This window comes from Artibeus jamaicensis, unplaced genomic scaffold (assembly GCF_021234435.1).
Source record: "Artibeus jamaicensis isolate MK-2021 breed Jamaican fruit bat unplaced genomic scaffold, CSHL_Jam_final contig_3191, whole genome shotgun sequence".
Taxonomy (NCBI): domain Eukaryota; kingdom Metazoa; phylum Chordata; class Mammalia; order Chiroptera; family Phyllostomidae; genus Artibeus; species Artibeus jamaicensis.
The window spans coordinates 21,579-44,398 of NW_026521747.1; the positions used below are offsets into that span (position 1 = coordinate 21,579).

Sequence of the window (22,820 nt, forward strand, 5' to 3'; positions counted from 1 at the left end):
GCTACTCTCTCAAGGGGAGAGGCCTAAGGTGCCTCGGCCACTCCCTCAAGAGGGGAGCGCCCTGACCCTTGCCTGGACGGGCTTTTATTGTTTTCTTAGGGTCTTATATCAGAAAAAGATTTATTATCTATTACATATAATATTGTCTACATTTTAGGTACAATCAAGAAGATGAATATTACATGCAGAGGGGAATGGCAATGAGCTCATTAGCTCTGTCCTTGGGAAAACTCATACAGACTTTGGAAATTACCTTGAAGATAGACATTACGTATTCGTTGTTTTAGACCAGGGTGATGGATTTTTAGCAAGAGCAAGCCATAACAGTCTGTAAGCATTTTCTAGGCCTGATTCCCACGGGAAAACTCAGTTTGAAGGTCTGGCTCCTGCCCAGCACTCCGCTTCTATAGGTTTTCCATACAGAGCTGAGTCACATTTGCCAGACTAAAACAAGCCAGTCCCCTACAGTCTACTGAACTCAACTTTCTTCATTCATATTCTCAGTGTTACTGTGGATTTTTTTCTTGGGTAGTTCACTGTCATTTCAATGGATTGGGGAAGGATGGGAGATGAATGTCCTAAACCTGGCATCTTAGACAGGAAACTCTTGTCTCTTTCTGTGCATGTTTTTAAAATATAATTGAACTCATTGTATATGCAATTTTGATGTCCACTTTTTCTACTTCACATGATATAGAAAGCATTTCCTTCTGTTAATATTATTCTTAAACATAATTTTGATAACTAAAATCATTAATCACATGAGTATACCGTACTCATGTGATTTTTAACAACTCTTGCAGCATTAAGTCCTCCCAACAAACCTCTCCACTACTGTTTTGGGGTGATTACAGGTTATATAAGTTCTTCATCATTAAAAATGAGACTCTAGTTAACATTCTTGTGCATAAATATTTGCCTTCAATTCGGGTTACTCTCTCAGAATAGATTCCTAGAAGTAGACTTATTATGTCAAAATATATGAGCAGTTTAAGACTTTTGAAACACAAGGGAAACTTTTTATACCCTAGGAAGATTTTTGTCAAATTGTAGTCTCACCAAAATTACATTAAAGCGCATTTCTCTGCACCCTTGCTAGCACTATGTAAATATATTTTCTCTATTTTTTATGCTAAGTGGCATCCTATTGTTTTACTTTGCTTTTTTCTTTTTAATATATTTTATTAATTATGCCATTACAGTTGTCCCATTTCCCCTCTTTATTCCCCTCCACCCTGCATACTCCCTCCCCCACAATCCCCCCTTTAGTTTATGTCCATGTGTCACAAGTTGTTTAGATTCTATATTTCCCACACTATTCCTGCCCTCCCCCTGTCTATTTTCTACCTACCATCTATGCTACTTACTTTCTGTACCTTCTCCCCCCTTTTCCTCCTCCCACTCCCCTGTTGCTAACCCTCCGTGTGATCTTCATTTCTATGGTTCCTTTCCTAATGTACCTGTCCCCTTAGTTTGCTTTTCTTTTAGGTGTGGTTGTTAATAACTGTGAGTTTGCTGTCCTTTCACTGTTCATATTTTTTATCTTCTTTTTCTTAGATAAGTCCCTTTAACATTTCATATAATAAGGGCTTGGTGATGATGAACTCCTTGAACTTGACCTTATCTGAGAAGCACTTTATCTGTCCTTTCATTCTAAATGAAAGCTTTGCTGGATAGAGCAATCTTGGTTGTAGGTCTTTGGATTTCATGCCTTGGAATACTCCTTTCCAGCCCCTTCTTGCCTGTAAGGTCTCTTTTGAGAAATCGGCTGACAGTCTGGTGGGAACTCCTTTGTAGGTGACTGTCCCCTTATCTCTTGCTGCTTTTAGAATTCTCTCCTTCATTTTAATCTTGGCTAATATAACTATGATGTGTCCTGGCATGTTCCTTCTTGGGTCCAGCTTCTTTGGGACTCTCTGAGCTTCCTGGCTTTCCTGGAAGTCTATTTCCTTTGCCAGAATGGGGAAATTCTTCTTTATTATTTGTTCAAATAAATTTTACACTCATGGCTGTTCCTCTTCCCCTTCTGATCTTCCCCTATAATTCAGATGTTGGAGCGTTTAAAGATGTCCTGGAGGTTCCTAAGCCTCTCCTCATTTTTCTGAATTCTTATTTCTTCATATTTTTCTATTTGTTCATTTTTTTCTTCCTTCTGGTCCACTCCCTCGATTTGAGTCCCAGTTTCCTTTCCATTACTATTGGTTTCCTATGCATTTCCCTTCATTTCAATTAGTTTAGCCTTCCTTTGTTCCTTTAATTTGTGACTAAAATCAGCCAGTTCTGTGAGCATCCTGATCACTAGTGTTTTGAACTGTGCATCTGAAAGTTTGGCTATTTCTTGGTCTCTTAGAGTTATGGGCTCTGGGACTTTGAGTTGTTCTTGAGCCATGTTTTGGTCTGTTCACGCCTGTTACCTATGAGGAGCGGAGCCTTAGGTGTTCACCAGGCAGGGCCACCCAGGTCACTGGGTTGTGATGATGTATGTGGGGGCAGGGTCAAAGAGGGGCAATAACAGTCCCCTCTGCTGCTTCCTGTTGCTGGGGCCTGCGCAGTCTGTCTCACTACTCGCTCCTTGGCTGGTTTATCTGTGCGCGAATGTGCAACTGAGGTCAGCCTGCCGCTTTGCGCTCTCACTGGGTCTACCTGTTGCTACCCCATGCCTGGGATCCACCCACGGCTATCTGCGCACCTGAGTAGGGAATCTTTCCCGTGCAACCTGGCTCCACCAACTGCTGGCTCCACCCCTCTTACCAGTCTGGATGAAGGGTTCGTTGTCCTCAGATTTTAGTATAGTTCAATTTTCTGTGTTTTGGCTGCATTTTTGTTACTAAAACTTTGTTGTCTTTAAACTTGGTTGTGCGAGAAGGTAAAGTATTTCCACCTATGCCTCCAGCTTGGCAGAAGTCTGCATTTCTATATGTATGAATGCAACTGATTTTTAAAAATGTGTTAAGAATATTTTTGCATTTGTGAACTGTCTACTCACACAATTTTTTGAAATGGGAGGTTAATGTACTTAACTTTTTATCTTTTTCTGAAAGTTTTGAAAAGAGATTTTATTTATTTATTTTTAGAGAGAGGAGAAGGGAGGAAGAGAGGGAGAAAAACATCAATGTGTGGTTGCCTCTTGCTCACACCCTACTGGGGACCTGTCCCACAGGCATGTGCCCTACACTGGGAATATAACTGGTGACCCTTTGGTTTGCAGGCCAGCAAGCACTCAGTCCACTGAGCCACACCAGCCAGGGCTAACTTTTTGTCTTTTTAAGAGATAATTTAAAGAGGTTTACAGAATTTAACAGCTACAAAATAGTACATGATACTCTAGTCACTCATTCTTTTTTTTGCAGTTGGCAACCATCAATACCAGTTCCAGAGATAATTCATCCTTGTGGAAGTAACTACCTACATATATTTTTAACACAAATGTTAATGTCACATCTGTGTCTTGAAGATTTTTCCATTTGACACATAAAATCTGCTTTTTATTTATTATTATTATTCCTCACCTGAGAAAATGCTTATTGATTTTTTTTTAGAGAGAGGGGAAGGGAGGGTATGAGTTAGGGAGAGAAGCATTAATGTGAGAGAGATACATTAATAGGTTGTGTCCATTTTTTGCTTTTTAAAATGTACTTCATTGATTATGCTATTACAGTTGTGTCATTCTTTTCTCCCCTTTATTCCTCTCTGCCCTGCACCACCCCCACCCCCAGCATTTCCACCAGCACTTCCACACCTTAGTTCATGTTCATGGGTTGTATATATGAATTTTTTGGCTTCTCCATTTCCTATACTATTCTTAACCTCCTTCTGTCTATTTTGTACCTACCATTTTCTAGTTCTTTTGTTTTTGTTATTTTTTAGGTTCAGTTGTTGATAGTTATGAGTTTGTTATTTTACTGCTTATATTTTTGATCATCTTCTTTTTCTTAGATAAGTCCCTTTAACATTTCATATAATAAGGGCTTGGTGATGATGAACTCCTTTAACTTGACCTTATCTGGGAAGCACTTTATCTGCCCTTCCATTCTAAATGAGAGCTTTGCTGGATAGGGTAATCTTGAATGTAGGTCCTCGCCTTTTGTGACTTCAAATACTTTTTTCCAGCACCTTCTTACCTGCAAGGTTTCTTTTGAGAAATCAGCTGATAGTCTTATGCGAACTCCTTTGTAAGTAACTGTCTCCTTTTCTCTTGCTGCTTTTAAGATGCTCTCCTTAGCTTTAATCATGGGTAATGTAATTATGATATGCCTTCGTGTATGATTCCTTGGGTCCAACTCCTTTGGGGCTGTCTGAGCTTCCTGGACTTCCTGGAAGTTTATTTCCTTTGCCAGATTGGGGAAGTTCTCCTTTATTATGTTTTTGAATAAGTTTTCAATTTCTTACTCTTCTTTTTCTCCTTCTGGCACCCCTATGATTCAGATGTTGGAATGTTTAATATTGTCCTGGAGGTTCCTAAGCCTCTCCTCATTTCTTTTTTTTTTTTTTTGAATTCTTGTTTCTTCATTGTGTTCTGCTTGAATGTTTATTTCTTCCTTCTGGTCCAAACTGTTGATTTGAGTCCCAGTTTCATTGCCTTCACTGTTGGTTCCCTGTATATTTTTCTTTATTTCACTTTTTATAGCCTTTACTTTTTCCTCTATTTTGTGACCACACTCAACCATTTCTGTGAGCATCTTGATCATCAGTATTTTGAACTCTGCATCTGATAGGTTGGCTATCTCTTCATCACTTAGTTGTATTTTTGGAGCTTTGATCTGTTCTTTCATATTTTGTGTGTGTGTTGGCTCACCTGTTATGTTGTAAGGGGCAGAGCCTTAGGTATTCACCAGGGCAGAACAACCCATATTGCAGCACTGTAGTGCGGTATGTGGGGGAGGATCCCGAGAGGGAACTGTGCCATTTGCTCAGCTCTTTGCTAGCTTTCAGTCACTTCTCTCACTACCCACAAGCAAATTGGGCCCTTCTCATGCTGATTGCCAGGTGGGTGGGTTTGTGTACATTCTAGGACCCCATGGGTCTCTCCAACAAACTCTCCTGTGAGGCTGGAAATTTCTTCCACCACTGCAACCCCCACAGGTTTTTATACCAGAGATTTTGAAGCTTTATTTTGCCACGCTGGAATCCTGGGCTGTGCAGTCTGCCTCACTCCCCAGTTGTTTCTCCTGTTTATCTGCATGCAAATGTGGGAGCACTGGGCCCACCAGCTGCTACCTTGCCACATTTCCTCTCTACCCCAGCTGCCTGTCTCCACTCCTCCTACCAGTCTGAATGAATGTTTCTTCTTTAACTCCTTGGTTGTTAGACTTCATACAGTTTGATTTTCTGGCCATTCTGGTTATTTTTTGTTTTTAGATTTGCTGTTAGGTTGTGTGAGAGGCAAAGAGTATCAACCTATGCCTACATCTTGGCCAGAAGTCCTTAGTTGGTTGAGTCTTGCGCATGCCCTGAACCTGCATCCTTGGTATGTGCCCTGACCAGGAATTGATCCCACAAAATTTGGTTTATGAAATGATGTTCTGACCAACCGAGCCATACTTCAAGGCTGTTTCTTTCTTTCTATTGGCTACTTGAGATGCTTCTTATTGGATGTACTATAATTTATGTGCCATAATAGTAGAAATTAAGGTGGTTTCTAACCTTCCACCATCATAAGCAATGCCACAATGAATAGCTTTGCATATATAAGTATGTCTGTAGGATAAACTCTCAGAAATAAAATTACCGAGTTAAGGGTATGTGAAATAAAAATTTTTATAGATACTGTAAATTTCTCTCAACTGAGATTTTTTCTTAGTCTGACCAACTTTTTATTATCAAACTTTTTGATATTTGCTAATTAGTTAAGTGAAAAATGGTATGTCATATTTGAAATTACACTCATTATTAGTGAGATTAAACATTTTTTCACATGTTTAAAAGTCCTTTGTGTTTCTTCTTCTTTGTCTTTTAAAAAATATATTTCATTCATTATGCTATTAGAGTTTTCCCAATTTTTCCTCCTATGTCCCCTCCACCTGGTACCCCCACTCCCTCCAGCAATCCTTCCCTTAGTTCACGTCCATGGGTCATTCATATAAATTCTTTGGCTTCTTCATTTCCTATACTGTTCTTAACCTTGCCCTGTCTATTTTGTACCTACCCATTATGCTTCTTAATCTCTACACCTTTACCCCCATTTTCTCCCTTCCCCCTCCCAACTGACAACCCTTCAGAAAATCTCCTTATCTATGGTTCTGTTCCTGTTCTGCTAGTTTGCTTAGCTTGTTTTTTTAGATTCAGTTATTGATAGTCGTGAATTTGTTGCCATTTTAAAGTTCATGGTTTTTTTCTTAACCATGGTTTTACCTTCTTTTTTTTAAATAAGTCCACTTAACATTTCATGTAATAATGTCTTAGTGATGATGAACTCCTTTAGCTTTACTTTGTCTGGGAAGCACTTCAATTCTAAATGTTAGCTTTGATGGATAGAGTAATCTAGGTTGCATGTCCTTGCTTTTCACCACTTTGAATACTTTTTGCCATTCCCTTCTTGCCTGCAAAGTTTCTTTTGAGAAATCAGCTGACAGGCTTATGGGAACAAATTTTGTAGGTAACTCTCTGCTTTTCCCTTGCTGCTTTTAAGATTCTCTCTTTATTGTTAACCTTTGGTATCTTAATTATGATGTGTCTTGATGTAGACCTGTTTACGTCCATCATGTTTGGCACTCTCTGTGCTTCCTGGACATCTATGTCTATTTCCTTTACCAAACTAGGGAATTTTTCTTTCATTATTTTTTCAAATAAGTTGTCAGTTTTTTTGCTCTTCTTCTTCTCTTCCTGGCATTCCTATGATTCAGATGTTGTTACATTTAGAGATGTCCTAGAGGCACCTTATACTATCCTCATTTTTAAAAGTTCTTTTTTCTTCTTGCTGTTCTAGTCAAATGCTTATTTCTTCCTTGTGTTCCAAATTGTCGATCTGAACCCTGGCTTCATCCCCTCCACTGTTGGTTCCCTGTAGAGTTTTCTTTATTTCACTTAGTGTAACTTTTATTTTTTCCTGGGTCTTTTTTATTTTGTTGCCGTACTCAATGAGTTCTTTGAGCATCCTGATCACCAGTGTTTTGAACTCTGCATCTGATAGGTTGGTTATCTCCATTTTGTTTAGTCATTTTTCTGGGTTTTTGTTCTGTTCTTTCATGTAGGCCATATTTCTTTGTCTCCTCGATTTGTCAAGTTCTCTGTGTTTGTTTCTCTGTATTAGGTAGAGCTGCTTTGACTCACTGTCTTAGTAGCCTATTGTAGAAAAGTTACCTGTAAATTGTGTGGGGCAGAGACTTAGGTAATTGCCAGGGTGGGGGCAACCTCCTTCACTGTTTTGTGTCTCTGTGTGGGGGAAGGGCTCAGAGAGGGAACAATACCACTGCCTGGCTTCTGGAGGCTTTCCAGGTGCTTGCCCCGTGTGATTGGTGCCTTTCCAGCTGTTGTCCTAGTGCTGAATCCCGGAAGAGGTGGGTCTACATATGTTTTCCTAAAAATCCGACAGTTCCTTCTGTGGCCCCAACCCCCACTGGTTTTTTACAGCCAGAAGTTATGGGTATTTATCTTTCTGGTACTAGAACCATGGGATGTATGGTCTGGCCTGGGGCCGGGATCACTTGCTCCCAAGGTATCCCTCCCAATTTTTATCTACCACATGTGAATGTGGGATTGTCTGTTTTGCTGCTGCCTCTCCATGCCACACCATGTCTCTGTGGCTCTCCGCCTGCCTCTGCATCTCTACCCCTCCTACCCACCTGGATGAATGTGGCTTCTTTAAATCCTTCATTGTTGGACTTCCCATACAGCTCAATTTTCCGACAGTTCTAGATGTTGTTCTGAGGTCTAGTTGTAATTCTTTCTGTGGTTGAGTCAAGAGGTGAAGCATGTTTACCTATGCCTCCAACGGGACCAGAAGTCCCCTTCTTCTTTAAATTACCTATTTATATTCTACTTTTTTGTGTGTTGGTTGTTAGTTTGTTGGTTTTTAAAAATTGCTTTTAGGAACTCTTTATAATGTAAATTGGTCCTTTTTGATATGATCTGCTGCTTCATGTGTTTCTAATCAATTTGTATGAGTTTAACATACATAAGCTCATGGCAAGGCCCCCTCCTTTTTCTTGGCCTAGGGAGTATTGTGCTGGTTGGTATTCTCTTTACCTAGTCATCTTCAAGGGTGGGTGCTTTAGCTCCAGCTTGCTCTATTTTATCTCCTAATTTACCTGAAGGCAAACATTACTGACCACTTCAAAAGCAAGTATTTTTTCTTCCCCAAAAGTCAGTCTCATGTGAGGAAAGCACAATATTGTGCAGCATCTTATATACTTGAGAAACACACATTCCCTCATTAACATGTTTTCGACTCTAGCCTTGTGAACTAATGGCACTAGTCCTATAGCTAAAAGTGATTCTTCTCCCTCTTTGGCTGGTTTTCATTACAAAGGGCCCAGTTTTTTTTTTTGTTTTTGTTTTGTTTTTTGCCTGAGTCGTTCTGAGTGAATGAGACATGGGAATGAGGAGGTATAGATGGATGGGGAATAGAAAGGGCAGGTGAGATAATACTAAAGATCTTCATTTTGAGAGCTAAGATACTGGTGGACCTCCTCAGCAGAGGTAGTAATTTTCCATCCTGATGGGTGGAGGTGGTCTTCAGAACAATACAATGTATATAATATCTCATGAGCTCATAGGACAAATATTGATCGGCTTGGAGTCATCTAAGAATGACAGAGTTGCAACTGTTTGAAATATTAACTTTGAAGATTATATGGGGAAAAGTTTGGGACTAATAACTAAAGAAAGGTAATAGTGCCATCCCCACTGGGGTGAGGGAATCCTTCATTTAAATCTATTATCTTAGTTATCTATTGCTGTATAACTAATTACACCAAAATTTAGCACCTTAAAAATAAACAGTTTTGATCACACAGTTTTCCTGCACCAGGAACTTGGTAGCAGCTTATCTGAGTCCTGCTTCAGGGTCTCCCATGAAGTTATCATTAATATGCTGGGACCAAGGTCCTCTGAAGTGTTGGTTGTGGCTAGAGGATCTGATTCTCAGGTAGCTCACTCACAGGGCTGTTGGCAGGAGGTCTCAGTTCCTTGTCAAGTGAATCTCTCCACAGAGCTAATTGCATGTCCTCACACTGGGGCAGGCAGCTTTCCTTGCTGTGATGTAAGACAGAAAACAAGGAGGAAGCCAAACTGTTTCCTGGGACCTAGTCTTGAAAGTCACATACTGTCAATTCTACCATTTTCTATTAATTAGAAGCAAGTCACTAGGGTCAGCTCACACTCAAAGAAAGTAGAGCTTCTTTGAAGGGATGAACATCAAAGGATTTGTGGATTTATTTTAAAACCATCGCACTCAGCATTCTTCAAAAAAAGCTTATGATAGCCTACTTTGAACTGTATTCCATTGCTTGAACTACATGTCTCCATTCATGCGAGAAATATTTGTTGTCTTATATGAATCACTGCATACCATTTTTACCATCTGTTACTAGAACCATTTTATTCTAAAGAATGATATCCTCCTAACAGTGGTCTCTTTTCCTTTCTCAGGTGCTTGTTGGGTTTCTTTTTATTCTAGCAGCCACAGAGCTGGTCCTTGTATTCATAGAAGATTCTGGACAAGCCACCGTCCCTGCCATCAGATATACCAATCCAAGCCTCTACCTGGGCACATGGGTAAGGGCCATCACCACTTCTGCCCTGTTTATTTAATCTCTGTTCATAGTCATATAGTTGAAACGTACTCTTTGTACTGAAACAGGGTCCAATTTCATCTACCTTTTTCAAGGGACCTGTGATGAGGGAAAGCTTAATTATAATGGGGTGAAACAGATTTTAGCTCTTCTTCTTTTGAACACTAGTTTGTAGACCCTGCTCCTTAGGATGAATACTAGCTTTAATGACTAAGATAGGTATCATGTGCTCTCATATCTTTCCATCTAAGGATCATATGTGAAATTCCGGCTTATTGACAAGAAGAATTCTCTTAAATGCCATAAATATTACTTTTAAATTGATTTGTAGAGTGTAATCAATGGATCACCATGTCTAGAGTTATTTTATAAACTTGGTGACAGAAATTAATGTTTCTTCTGCAAGCATGTTTGAGGGGGGCTGCCTATCTGGTGTTTTAAAAGCAATTGAACTAGATGTCTTATTTTAAAAGAGGAAGAGACCTCAAACTTATTTGGATTTTCAGTCTTTCTTGAAAAATCAGAATGTCTGGCAACTCTGGGCCTACATTTCCATAGGGCAATGGTCAACTAGGACCGAGTAATAGTTACCCCCACTAGGCCAGGCACATGCTCAGTACAGTCTCCCAAAGTCCATTCAGAAACATGCTGTGCCTGGCCCCTGCAGGCATATTGTTTGATAATGCTGTTTAAAATAACCAAGAAGTGTCTAGGCAGTGGTATGCTGCATCTAGAAACATTGTGCTGGAACTTGAAACCCACTACAGTGGGAGTATTTACACCATGGAAGTTGGCAATTGCTACAAATCATGGCTTTCCATCCCTATTCTCAGAATATTGATTTACTGAGTTTAGGAAACCAACATTTAATTAATTATATCTAAGTGAGATGTTACAAGGGAAGTTTTATTAACTGCTTAGTCTATGATATTATTAGAAAATCATGATACAGACACCTTGCACCAATCCAACAGAATCTGCCTGCACCACCTGACTACTGCAGTGCCTGCAGTTAATTTCCTCATCTCTTGAAAAGATTTTTCTGACTCCCAAAGTAGAGCCATTCGAATGCAGATGATGATCCTCTGCCTTCTTTGCTAACTCCCCGCCCAAGTGTGGCAACTAGAGACAGGGTGGGAAGGAGGGACCCAGGGAGAGCATGGAGGACCTGAAAAGAGGAAGTTGGGTGGTATCAGGGAGGAAATCTACAATTTGGCGTGTGTGTGCTTTCTGCCTGGTGAGATTAAAGGCAACAATCTCCTCCTATAGCCCTCCTTTCTTCCTCTCTTTTCTGACATCCTCTTTGCCTCTTATTTTTGGCTAGTGCCAGTATTTTTCAGAACCTGATGTCAATTTCTCTCTAGCTCCTGGTTCTGCTGATCCAATATAGCAGGCAATGGTGTGTGCAGAAGAACTCTTGGTTCCTGTCCCTATTTTGGGTTCTCTCAATACTCTGTGGCACTTTCCAGTTTCAGACTCTGATCCGGATGCTCTTAAAGGTAAGGAGGAATGAGAGGGTGTGATGAGGGGAGCCTGCTAGGCAGCTTCTCGGGTGGAGTCAGCGGCATGAAATAAGTTGAGCTCCAGGACAAAATCGTATGTAGGGGATTTGATATATGCTTTCATCACAAATATTGACATATGTGGGCTGCTTAGACTTAATTTGGATAAAAGGCTCATTTTCTCTTCTGTTTTTTTTTTGTTTTGCCATAGGGCAATACTTCCAGTCTAGCCTACTCCTGCCTGTTCCTCATCAGCTATGCATTCCAGATCCTCATCCTGATCCTTTCAGCATTTTCAGAAAGAGGTGACTCATCAGAGGTGAGACTCAAAATAGACCCACCTCATAGGTTATTTCATTGGCTGGCACCCTGACAAATGTAAGGTGTCAAAATCTAGGTGTCTAGGTGTCATACAGGTCCCCTGAGACGTCTAGGTCTCATGGAGGTCCTCAAGACTGGAATACAATAATATATACCAGTTTATGACATAAGGAAACAGAAGGTGAAGAGAGTATGGAAATATTGACTTTGATATTGACCCACCAATCTTTAACATAGACAATTAATTCATATATCTATGCCAGAAGGTCTAATTATCATTCAACTGGTGACCTTAGCGTCTCCAGATAAATACATATGGACCAGCCTGCTTTAGTGGCACATTGCATCAGTTTCCGATTTTAGAGTCCTGTGAAGTTCCTGTTTCCCACTGATTTATTTTCTGATTTGTGTGTGTGTGTTTTGCAGAATCCATCAGTCACAGCTTCATTTCTGAGTAGAATCACCTTCAGTTGGTATGACAGGTAAGAAAGCCTGGAAATCAGGTTGCCTCTATTCTCACCCCACCCCCAGTCTTCTGAAAGTAATGGAAATCTTAATTTTTCAACATGTCTCCTGCAGCCTCTATTTCTCCTCTACTTAAAGCCAGAGAAGTTAGTTCAGTCTCTTTATTGGTTAGACTGGGGCACTGAGGAGATGGAGGGAGATTTGCTCTTGGTAGCCTGGGGGTTCCCTGGAGAAAAGGAAGGGCTGTAAGGAAAGGAGGTGGTAGAACAGGACCAGGGAGCCATAGGGACTGGCGGAGCGACACGAATTTGGAGGGTAAGGGATGAATTAGTTGGATGTGGAACAGGCAGTCTTCTCCTTTGTGCTTCCACAAAACCCGTTGTCTGGTAACTCCCACAAATCCCTTCTTAGGCACTGTTTTCAATGCATAAAAGACATAGAATTATAAAGGAAAACAAATATATTAAAGTATAGTTACCTAAATATTTTTACTTTTATTTATTTATTTTTAAAAGCCAACACAAGGCTCTTTTAAAAAAAAAGATTTTATTTATTTATTTTTAGAGAGAGGGGTAGGGAGGGAGAAAGACAGAGAGAAACATCAGTGTGTGGTTGCCTCTCGCATGCCCCCTACTGGGGACCTGGTCTGCAAACCAGGCATGTGCCCTGACTGGGCATCAAACCAGCAACCCTTGGGTCACAGGCCAGGACTCAACCCACTGAGCCACACCAGCCAGGGATACATATTTAAAAGAAAAACAACAAATGCGTAGTAATATGAGTGCTTCTTTATGAATGCATTAAACAAAAAGATCTAGTAATGGTAGTAATACGAGTGCTTCTTTATGAATGCATTAAACAAAAAGATCTAGTAATGTGTCTAATAATGACCATAATTTCAAAGTAGTGATGAGTGTAAATGGGCCTTGGGAACATCTGTGATTTCTCCTAGAGACAAAGGCACAAGCAGTCCCTTAGAAAACTCTGGTTGCCTTTGCCTCTATTAGAAGGAAAAGCTAAGTATCAGTTAGAAGCTGTTAAAAATAAAGACTTGATTTTTTTTCCATCCATTTTTTCAAATCCTAGGTTGAGAAGCTCTAATCTAGAAAGGCAGTATGGAGGTGGTCTCCAGGTCTGCTCAGTTCCTTAAGGGCGTTGTGAAGTCCCCCAGGGAGTAGCCAGAACAGCAGAGGCAGCTGGTGTTTGAAGAGGAAGGAGCATGGGGAGGGGGAGGTGATGCGTTTTGAGCTCTTAATTCGGTAGTGCCCCTCCCCTTCTTTTTTTCTTGTCTTCCACCCCCTTCTGTTCCCCCCACGGGATCCCTTCCTGCTTCCCCCACTCTTCTGTCAAGATCAAAGGGGAGGAGGTAAGGCAGTGAGGAAGGGGGAGGTCTCGGTCTCCTGTCCCTCCAACCCAGAAGTGAGTGGGGGGTTTTGACAGAGGCACCCAGGAGACAGCCTCTGACCCAGCCTGCAGGGCCTTAACCTCTGGGTCCCTCTTATTCTAGTGTTGTTCTGAAAGGCTTCAAGCGACCTCTGACACTTGAAGATATCTGGGATGTTGATGAACAGAGTAAAAGCAAGGCACTAGTCAACAAATTTGAAACGCACATGGCAAGAGAGCTGCTGAAGGCCAGGCGGGCACTGCAGAAACGGCAGCGGAAGAACATCCGGAGGGACTCTGGAAGCAGGCTGCATGGCCTAAGCAAGAACCAGAGTCAAAGCCAAGATGTCCTTGTCCTGGTAACTGTCCCATGAGGGTGTGTGTGAGTGTACTGTATGACTCGGGCAAGAGGAAGGACATCAGGGTCATGGTGACCCTGCCCTCACATTCTTATGTCACTTTATACTTTGCAGTGTAGTTTATATTATTATTAGTATTCACCATACTAATAACACCTTAGTGAGGACTACATGGGGGTAGAATGTGGAATTTGCTCTCCTTTTGGGGTATATTTGAAATTTTCTATGACAAAATGGCTTTAAAATAAAAAGATAAAATAAAATAATGCCTTAGCATTACTAGAACTTGTGCCTTGGTGGATTTAGCATTAGCAGTTAAGTCATTTACATTTTCACTCGAAAACATCTATTGAGTGCCACTGCATGTCACCAAAGCCTGCACAAAGGAGGCAGCAGGGCTCAAGGGCTTCACAGGACGGGACAAGGTCCTACCCCCCCACCGCTCTGTGGACACTGCTGTTGTTGGCTTTGTACTTAGGAAGAAGCTAAAAAGAAGAAAAAGAAGTCTGGGACCACAGAGGACTTCCCTAAGTCCTCTGAGGACTTCCCTAAGTCCTGGCTGATCAAGGCCCTCTTCAAAACTTTCCGCGCCATCATCCTGAAGTCGTTCCTGCTGAAGGTGGTGTATGACCTGCTCACATTTCTGAATCCTCAGCTGCTGAAGTGAGTCCCTGTGCCTGGGCCATCTCGGGGCCTCCCCAACCACCCTCCACTCTGCCCCATGTCTGTGGGAAGGAGCTTATCATTAAATTTTCATTTTTTTAAATGCTCACAGTTTTCGTCCACCTTACAGTGAGTGTGCATGAAGAGTGCAAGGCAGCTTTCAAACTCTAAGATGATGTGTTCTTCAGCGGTCCTCTTTTCCACACTTCTCCCCAGCCCCCGCTGCATAGAATGCCAGATACACATTAGGAACTCTTTCTTGTTAAACAAAACCACTGTGGGCTGAGCCATGTCCAAGAGGTGGGCAGCAAACCCCAGGAGAGCCTGCTGGCTTGTGTCTGTACCCTCCTTGCTCCACAGCCACTACCTTCGACAGCAGGTTCAGGTTAGCCATGACAAGACGTCCGCTTGGACTTCAGCATGAACCATCCTCGAGGGGGAGCCCTTCTAAGTCATTCTGGACACCTGTCCTAATTCCTTTCTAGGCCTGCATTGTCTAGGAGTTAATCAGCTTGTCCCACAGAGCCTCTTTAGCCGGGACACAGCACTGCAGAGGCAGCTCTGCAGCTCATTCACGATCCCATCTCTCGAACACAGGTCATCAGCCTTAAGTGCTTCCTGCTCCTGTTCTCACCAGAGCAAGATGACTGTGGCACTCATTGTTCCCAGAGCACTGACAATTCCGGTCACTTTGTTACCTACAGGGCAGGGTAGGGTAGGCGGCTGAGCACGAGGTGTGTGGAGCCCTTGGAGGCCTGGTGGCCGTCACTTACTCGGTTTTGCTCTGGCAGATTGCTGATCTCCTTCGAAAATGATCAGGACAGTTATGTGTGGATCGGATACCTGTATTCAGTCCTCTTCTTCGTTGTGGCCCTCATCCAGTCTTTGTGCCTTCAGTATTACTACGAACTTTGCTTCAAGCTGGGAGTAAAAGTGCGGACCACCATCATAGCTTCTGTGTATAAAAAGGTAAGTGAACTGTGTCAGGCTTCGCCGGAGGGAACCTCCTTCGCAAGCATGAGCACTGAGTCCGAGGCTGAGGGAAGTCTAATGAAAATGATAACTGACCTTAACACTTGATTTTGACTAACCATATAAGCTTCTTTAGATGTTTCTTTGGAAAGCAAAATATGAAAGATGTGAATATAGACGTAGTAGGTGTGTGTGTTGGGGGCAGAGGGATACGTTCCAGGGAAAAACTAGCCAGCTGTTCTCTGCCAAGTATCTGCCTTTGAGCCTTAAAGGCTTTCTTATCTGTCCTTCTTTCTACCTCTTGACAAAATGGAAAGTCAGAAAAGCAGCTGGCCGAGCACAAACTCTTAAAACCACCAACACTTAAGTCCAATGCCACGTGAAGCAGCATTCATGAGGCCTGGTGTGTCCATATGAAATTACCATTTTGCCAGAGACAAAAATGTACTGTGGATCTGGGCTCCACCCCGCCAGACTGCTTCTTCTTAGTGACTTCTTTTTTCAGTAAATCTTTACTGGCTGACCAACCTCTCTACTGCCTGATTCCTCTTTTTTTTTTTTTTTAAATTTGTAAATACATTCAGTCTGCCTTCTGGGCTTTTTGCAAACTTGGGAGCTTTTTCATCTCCTTAAGATGGTTTGGCCATCTTCCCTCTGATATGTTGCTTTTAAATTTTAACTTTCTCAAGGCAACTGTGTTTTTCTTATATCCTAGACAGCAAGGTGAAGTCTCATTTTGTCCTTTAAGAAATGAAAATGGAGTTGTTGTATCTCAATAAAGAAAAAAATAAAGTTAAAAAAAGAAATGAAAATAGAATAGTTACGATCGGGGACTGGAAACTTGTGGGGAAATTTTATACATGAGGAGATAAGACTTTTGAGAAGTCAGAATACAGAAGGGGTGCCCTTTCTTCCCGGTTTTTCTCCGCCACTAGAGCGCTCCATCGCGTGGTTTCTCCCTGACGGTTCCTGGGTTTCTCTTTTGCTCTCTTCTCCTACAACATTCATGGGCCTTGGTCTTCCCTGAGTAGATGTGGACTCTTCAAGAGGCCCAGACAGGTGACCCAGATGTCTTTAGGTCAGAAGTCTGAAACCTCCCACAAACCCTCCCAAATTAACATTTTAATCCCCTTATTCCTTCTGAAGATACTGAATTTCTGCTGGTTTGCAAGATATGAGATTACCAACCAGGCTGCCTCTGCCCTTTCTATGCATGTACACTTTTTACTATTGTAGTGATTAATTCCCTCCATTTTTAACACATTCGTAATAATTTTATTAGTTAGAACTTCTCGCATTGATGCACAAGGGTAAACTTTCTTTAATTTGTGAATCGTAGGAAGATTTTTTTTATTGTTGTTCTACTGTAGTTGTCCCAATTTTCTCCCATTGCTCTCCCCTACCCCACCCATCCTCATTCCCTCTATTTTGATTATTAATATATCCCAGGTTTTACAACTGTTCTAGTTCATGAGGAATTTATAAAATAGAGCTTTTAATAAGAGAAGTAAGTGTTGCTACTAAAATAGAATTTTCGGTTGACTAACTTCTTACACTTAGATGACGCTTCTTTATGAAATGTTTTGAAGCGTTCTTCACATCCATTATCACATCCATTATCAGTCTATGGCCCTATGAAATAATTGCGTTATCCCTATTTTGCTGAGAAATAAGGCTCTGGGCAATTCAGTGCCTATAGTCACATGGCCAAGACCGGTCCCCGCGCAAAGGCTATTGGGACTAAATCAATGACTTTTCCACTTCACTGAAATTTATTGAGAAAAGGGAAGTGTAGTGATAACCATGAAGCGACCTTAGATGTTACTTTTTTTCCTTCTCCCTACCAAAAGGGAGGCAGGAGAAGTGGACTGATTTCTCTAGAACCTTGGCAGCCTAACATTTTAGGAAATTTCCTTCTTTCTGCTGTACAACAAAGATCCTGGTATGTTCCAAAGAAGAATGTATTGGTGGATTAAGATGACAATAGAACTTCTAGGAGAAGCATTCAAGTGAATATCTAGGACCCCCTGTAGCCCATACACTTCTTTGTGGAAATTAGAAGAAGGCTCTCCTTCCTCCAGGAGGATGGTGACTTGGTGAGCACCGTGCAAGCCGGTTTCAGTAACCCTGCCCCTAACCCTAGTTCCTTAGCTGGTTCATTGGTGCCGGGCATTTTTTAAGCGATAGACCTGTCGGGTATCAGCCTTCTGATCTCTTTAACATGAGAACTGAAGGGCCACACTACAAGATTTAGAGATCTACACATTACCTGCAAATTTCTGGCACTAAGGCATTTTGTTTTACGTCTCTGAACACTGCAGCTTTTCTTTCCATTTTAAGGTCTCTGTCCTTCTTGGGAATGGTTGCAACCTCCTCATGAGAGTGTGGCTTCAAATAACACTGCCACGTCAGAAGTCTGCAAGGCCAGAATCAATGCATGCTCCCCCACTTCATCCCTCCTGTTTATTTCCTCTGTCAGTGTTTGACTCCATAGTGTGTGCCATGTGATAGAGTAGTGAAATGCTCAGATGGAGCCCTGGTCCTCACAGAGTTTACATCTGGTGGAGAAGTAAAAAAAGGACAGAATTTCAGCTCAGTGTGATGAATGTAATGACAGAGGTAAGCACAGGATGCTATGGGAGTACCCAGGACAGGTACCCTGCCCACGCTTGAAAATCAGGGATGTCTTCTCAAAATACATTCTATATAAGCTGACACTAAAGAATAAGAAAGAATTTTCTAAGCAAAGATGTGTGTAGAGGGGAAGGAGGAGTGGGGTTGTAGAAGGTAAGAATAGCAGGAAAGAACAGTCAAGAACAAGAGAACACTGGGTAAAATTTGGAGGCAAGAAAGCACAACCCCTTGAAAAAGTTGTGTCCAATGGAGCCCATGCTTCTGCTGTGTTCTCACTCCCCAAGTTTCCCCTTTTACTTCCCCGGCTTGTTGGCCTGGTCCCTGGGTCCCAATCCCAATATTTGTCTTTAGGCACTGAGACTTTCCAACCGAACGAAGAAACAGTACACTATTGGAGAAACAGTGAACCTGATGGCTGTGGATGCCCAGAAGCTCATGGATGTGACCAGCTTCGTTCACCTGCTGTGGTCAAATGTTCTACAGATTGTATTATCCATCTACTTCCTATGGATTGAGTTGGGACCCTCAGTCTTAGCAGGTGTTGCGTTGATGTTGCTTCTAATCCCAGTAAATGGGCTCATCGCTGTCAAGAATAAGGCTATTCAGGTAAACAGAGGCACCCTAGGATGTACACACCTTCTTCAAAGTCTAGAGATTTTCACTTGTTTTATTCTAACTCTTGGTGGGAGTATGGGCAAAGCAAGACTGGTGGAAGACTTTCCACCATGTCAAATGACTTGGCTTTCTCTGTCTTTCCTTTTCATGTTCTGACAATTTTCAGGGTTTAAATACTCTATCTTCATTCATGTTAGAGGGAAGAGCTTGATTGGAGAGAAAAGAGCTCCCAGGGTCCATGAACATAACTCTTCCACCCTGCTCCACCGGGCCCTTCTTAGAATAGTGATTACTGGCCCTGTTTCTTCATCATAGCAATACAAACCAACCACACAGAAGGGCCACATGAGTGACTCAAACTTTAAGCCTAAACCCTAGCGATCAACCTTGCTACCACTAGATAGCAGGGTTCCATGTGGATGGTCCTTAGCTCTACCAGAAATCATAGGCTGGATGGATGAACTCAATGATGTACATGATTCATTCATTCATTCTGCATTCATTTAGTTACAAATTACTTTGAAAATATGTATTGTGCATCCTACTTTTCTGGAAAAACCAGCACATTGGACAAGACTCTTGTTCTAAGGGAGCTTACATTCTACTTGGGCCACAAGCAAACAAAAACGAAGAAGAAAATATCAAGGCTCAGTAAGTTCTATGCAGAGAATTAAACAGAGTGATGAGATAGCAAGTGAATGGTGGTCGCAGGGCCAGGAAGGGCCTCTGTGAGGAGGGCCTACTTGAGCTGAGCTCTGAACAACACAAGCCTGGCCACCAAGGAGCAAGCCTGGAGAAAAGCAACCTGGGAAGAGGGCATAGTCAGGCCACTGCTGTGGGGGCAGAAAAACTTGGCACACTCAGGGATCGGAAAGAAGGTGGGTGTGGCATGGGCAGAGTGGGCAAAGAGGAGAGTGGGAGAGACATATCCCACCACTGGGCACCTCAAGGTCTTGCCAAGCGACAGCCACAGTGCCACTGAAACCTACGGTCTGCAGCAAATCTGGACCCTCTCACATGGAAGTATGTTTTGTTTTTGTTTCACTTTTTTCCTGCAGGTAAAAAATATGAAGCAGAAAGACCAGCGTTTGAAGATAATGAATGAGATTCTCAATGGAATCAAGGTGAGGAGCCGACTGTAGGTGGCCCTCCTCTGCACACGAAGATAGCAGCTGGCAGGGGTGGGTCTCGGCCTTAGTGAGCCCTGGTAGAGATTGTGGACTCCTGCTTCTGGGCCTGTGGGGTGTCACGTGACTCCTGATTCATCTACCCACAAGTCTCTTGTTTCTCTTCCTCCTACCCCTCTCAGGCCCTCTTTTCAACCCTGATTTCCATTTATTTACCCTAAAAGGTTTGTTTTGTTTTGTTTACATTACCTTATACATTTCTGCATGCACACAGAAGTAGACAGAGTGATGTAATCAACCCCCATGGACATCACCCAGCTCCCGCAGTAGTCAGCTTGACCTGACCGGTTTCACCTACCCTCTCTGCTCCCACTTCATTCCCTGCTGAGTTACTTTAAAGCAAACCTCAGAATGTCGTGTCACTTCATTAGTAAATACTTTGCATATATTTCTAAAGGGAAGACTTGGTTTTTAAATATAACCACAATATTATCACACTTAAACACCTAAACATTATCACACCTAAAAAACATGTCATTTCTTGGTGCCATTAAACTTCCCCAATTGCCTTATACATCTCTTAAAAAATAAAAACAACAACTGTTGTTTAGTTTGAATGAGAATCCAAAGAATATCCCCACACAGCATTTAGTTGATAGTGCTTTTAACCTACAGTTGTACCCCCCATATTTTGGGGCCATATTGGAGAAACCAAGTTGCCTCATTTCTGGTATTTCTTGTAAATTGGTAGTTAGATCTAAAACTTGATTAGATTCAGGTGTGATTTGTGGGCAGGGGGTTGGGAAGGATGCTTTTGGGTTGTGCTGTGCACTTCCAACATCAGAGGTGACGTGCATGCCGGGGTCCAGGCGCTGCCCGCCCAGGTCCCTCCCTCATTACATGTCCTGCCATCCGTGCACCTAGAGTGCTGATCTGGGGCTCTGGCAGCATGTCTGGGCCCCTTGGTAAGTGTGTAAAGCCCACTGAAGCTTGGGCCCGACTTCAAACCATTTAAACTGGACTCTCCAGGGGTAAGCCACAGGCATATATCATATTTTACAATCTCCCCAAGTAATTCTAGTATGCAGCTAAGGTTGAAAAGCCACTGTCATTGCCTTGATCTATTATTTCATTAGGAGTTACAAAGGGTAATATTTTAATTCTATTATTCCTTTAACATTGATTAGGTGGAATTCTATAAAGAAGAATTATCTTATTCAACTAGTCAATTACCTTAAAATAAGATTTGTACAGGATAGGAAGGATAACGCTTTCTTCTCTGCTCACCAGCTTTCAAAATAATGCATTCCATCCTCCAAAGGGGACCAATGAGATCTTTGGTAACGCATATGTTTGTTTGAATTCAAGGATTTCACATCACCACAAAGTTCCTGGGAGTAGAACAGAGGCCCCTTTAATGCCCTCATATCTCTCCATGCGGAGCTCCGCTGTGCCTTCCTGCGCATGTGGCACAGTGAACAGACCTGGCTTTGAGTCTCAGCTCTGTCACTAGTTAGCTTGTGACTTGGGACAAGTTACTTAGCCTCTCTCAGCCTATTTCCTTATTATTAAAATGAATACAATAATTCTACAAAAGGAGACTAACTTGCCCTACTGCCCAGAATTTCACAGGTTTCTCATGGAAAGCCCTGTGTCCTGGGCAGCCCTTAGTCTCTGGCAGGCTGGAAGAGTTGGTCAACCTTAGATTGTTATAAGGATTAAGTAAAATAATGTGTATAAAATGTTCGTACATTAACAGGAAGCTAAACAACAAAACAAACAAGCAAGCAGAATAAAAACAAAGACACTGAAATAGAGAACAAGGGGACAGTGACCAGAGGGGAGAGGGAAGGGAATTTAAGGGGAAAAAAGGGGAGGGATTTGGAGGAACAAATAGGAAGGACACAGGGACAAGAACTAAGGGGGGGTGGAAATGGGAGGGAGGTGGGAGCACAGGGTGGGGGGGGGCTGGGATGGGAGAAATAGACAAAAAACTGTATTTGAAAAATAACTAAATAAAATTATTTTAAAAAATGTTTGTATAGCTCTGGCTGTTGTGGTAGTGGATTGAGCACCAGCCTGCAAGCCAAAGGGTCGCTAGTTTGATTCCCAATGAGGACAGGTGCCTGGGTTGCAGGCCAGGTCCCCAGTGGGGGTGCATGAGGGGCAACCACACATTGATATTTCTCTCCCTTTTTCCCTCCCCTCCCCTCTGTCTAAAATAAATGAATAAAACCTTTAAAAATGTTTGTATATAGTAACTTGTCAACAAATACAAGCCACCTTTCTGTAGTCATACTTGATAATCTGTATTTCTCCTCACCTCCCCAAATTTTGGGGACCATATCCTAAAACCTGGGCAGACGAGACATACCTGGTGTCCTCAGAACAGCAGTGTGAGCTGTGCTCTTTTCTATTCTATTAGATCCTGAAATATTTTGCCTGGGAACCTTCATTCAGAAACCAAGTCTACAACATTCGGAAGAAAGAGCTCAAGAACCTGCTCCGCTTTGGGCAGATGCAGTCGATAATGATGTTTATCTTGTACTCGACTCCGGTCCTGGTGAGTGACATGTCTGTGGGCTGGGTCAGCTTTCTGAAGAAGGTCTGTCCTGGACAGACTGCCCAGAACCTGTAGGCCTGGCCCAGAAATCCGGGGAGCTCTGCCCTCCTCAACTCTCCACGCCGCCCTCGCTGCCTCGTGCCTCCAAGTCTAGTGTCACCCGTGTGTACAATTCGGCGGGCAGGGAGCCCAGAGCAAGTTACCAGGGTGTTCAGCATGCATGTGGTATCCAGGAATGGTTTGCAAAGGGGGGCCTCTTGTCTTCTTGGGGAGGCATGGGGGTCGATAGAGAAAGAAACACTGATACGAAAGCCAGGAGACCTGAGCTCTGGTCCCAACAATGCCATCCAGTGATTTTGTGACTCAGGCCAGATATTCCCTCCACTTCTGGGCTCAGCGTTCTCATCTGTAATGTGGGAAGGTTGAGATATTCCTAATGATTCCTTCAACTATTGTGTTCCTGAGACTTAGCACAAAGCTGCTTG

At 42.3% G+C, this 22,820-nt stretch overlaps 1 protein-coding gene across 1 annotated transcript in view; it reads left to right on the forward strand.

Annotated features, from left to right (window-relative positions):
- Window positions 1-22,820, forward strand: part of LOC128627121 (ATP-binding cassette sub-family C member 2-like) — a gene marked incomplete at its 5' end in the record, with an annotated part of 78,525 nt that overhangs the window by 20,618 nt on the left and 35,087 nt on the right. Inside the window, 10 exons of the mRNA XM_053663514.1 lie at window positions 9,589-9,714; window positions 11,096-11,230; window positions 11,445-11,552; window positions 11,981-12,036; window positions 13,527-13,761; window positions 14,240-14,424; window positions 15,216-15,393; window positions 18,382-18,636; window positions 19,704-19,769; window positions 22,198-22,335. Of these exons, the coding sequence (XP_053519489.1) occupies window positions 9,589-9,714; window positions 11,096-11,230; window positions 11,445-11,552; window positions 11,981-12,036; window positions 13,527-13,761; window positions 14,240-14,424; window positions 15,216-15,393; window positions 18,382-18,636; window positions 19,704-19,769; window positions 22,198-22,335 (1,482 nt within the window). The remainder of the gene's footprint in view (window positions 1-9,588; window positions 9,715-11,095; window positions 11,231-11,444; window positions 11,553-11,980; window positions 12,037-13,526; window positions 13,762-14,239; window positions 14,425-15,215; window positions 15,394-18,381; window positions 18,637-19,703; window positions 19,770-22,197; window positions 22,336-22,820) is intronic.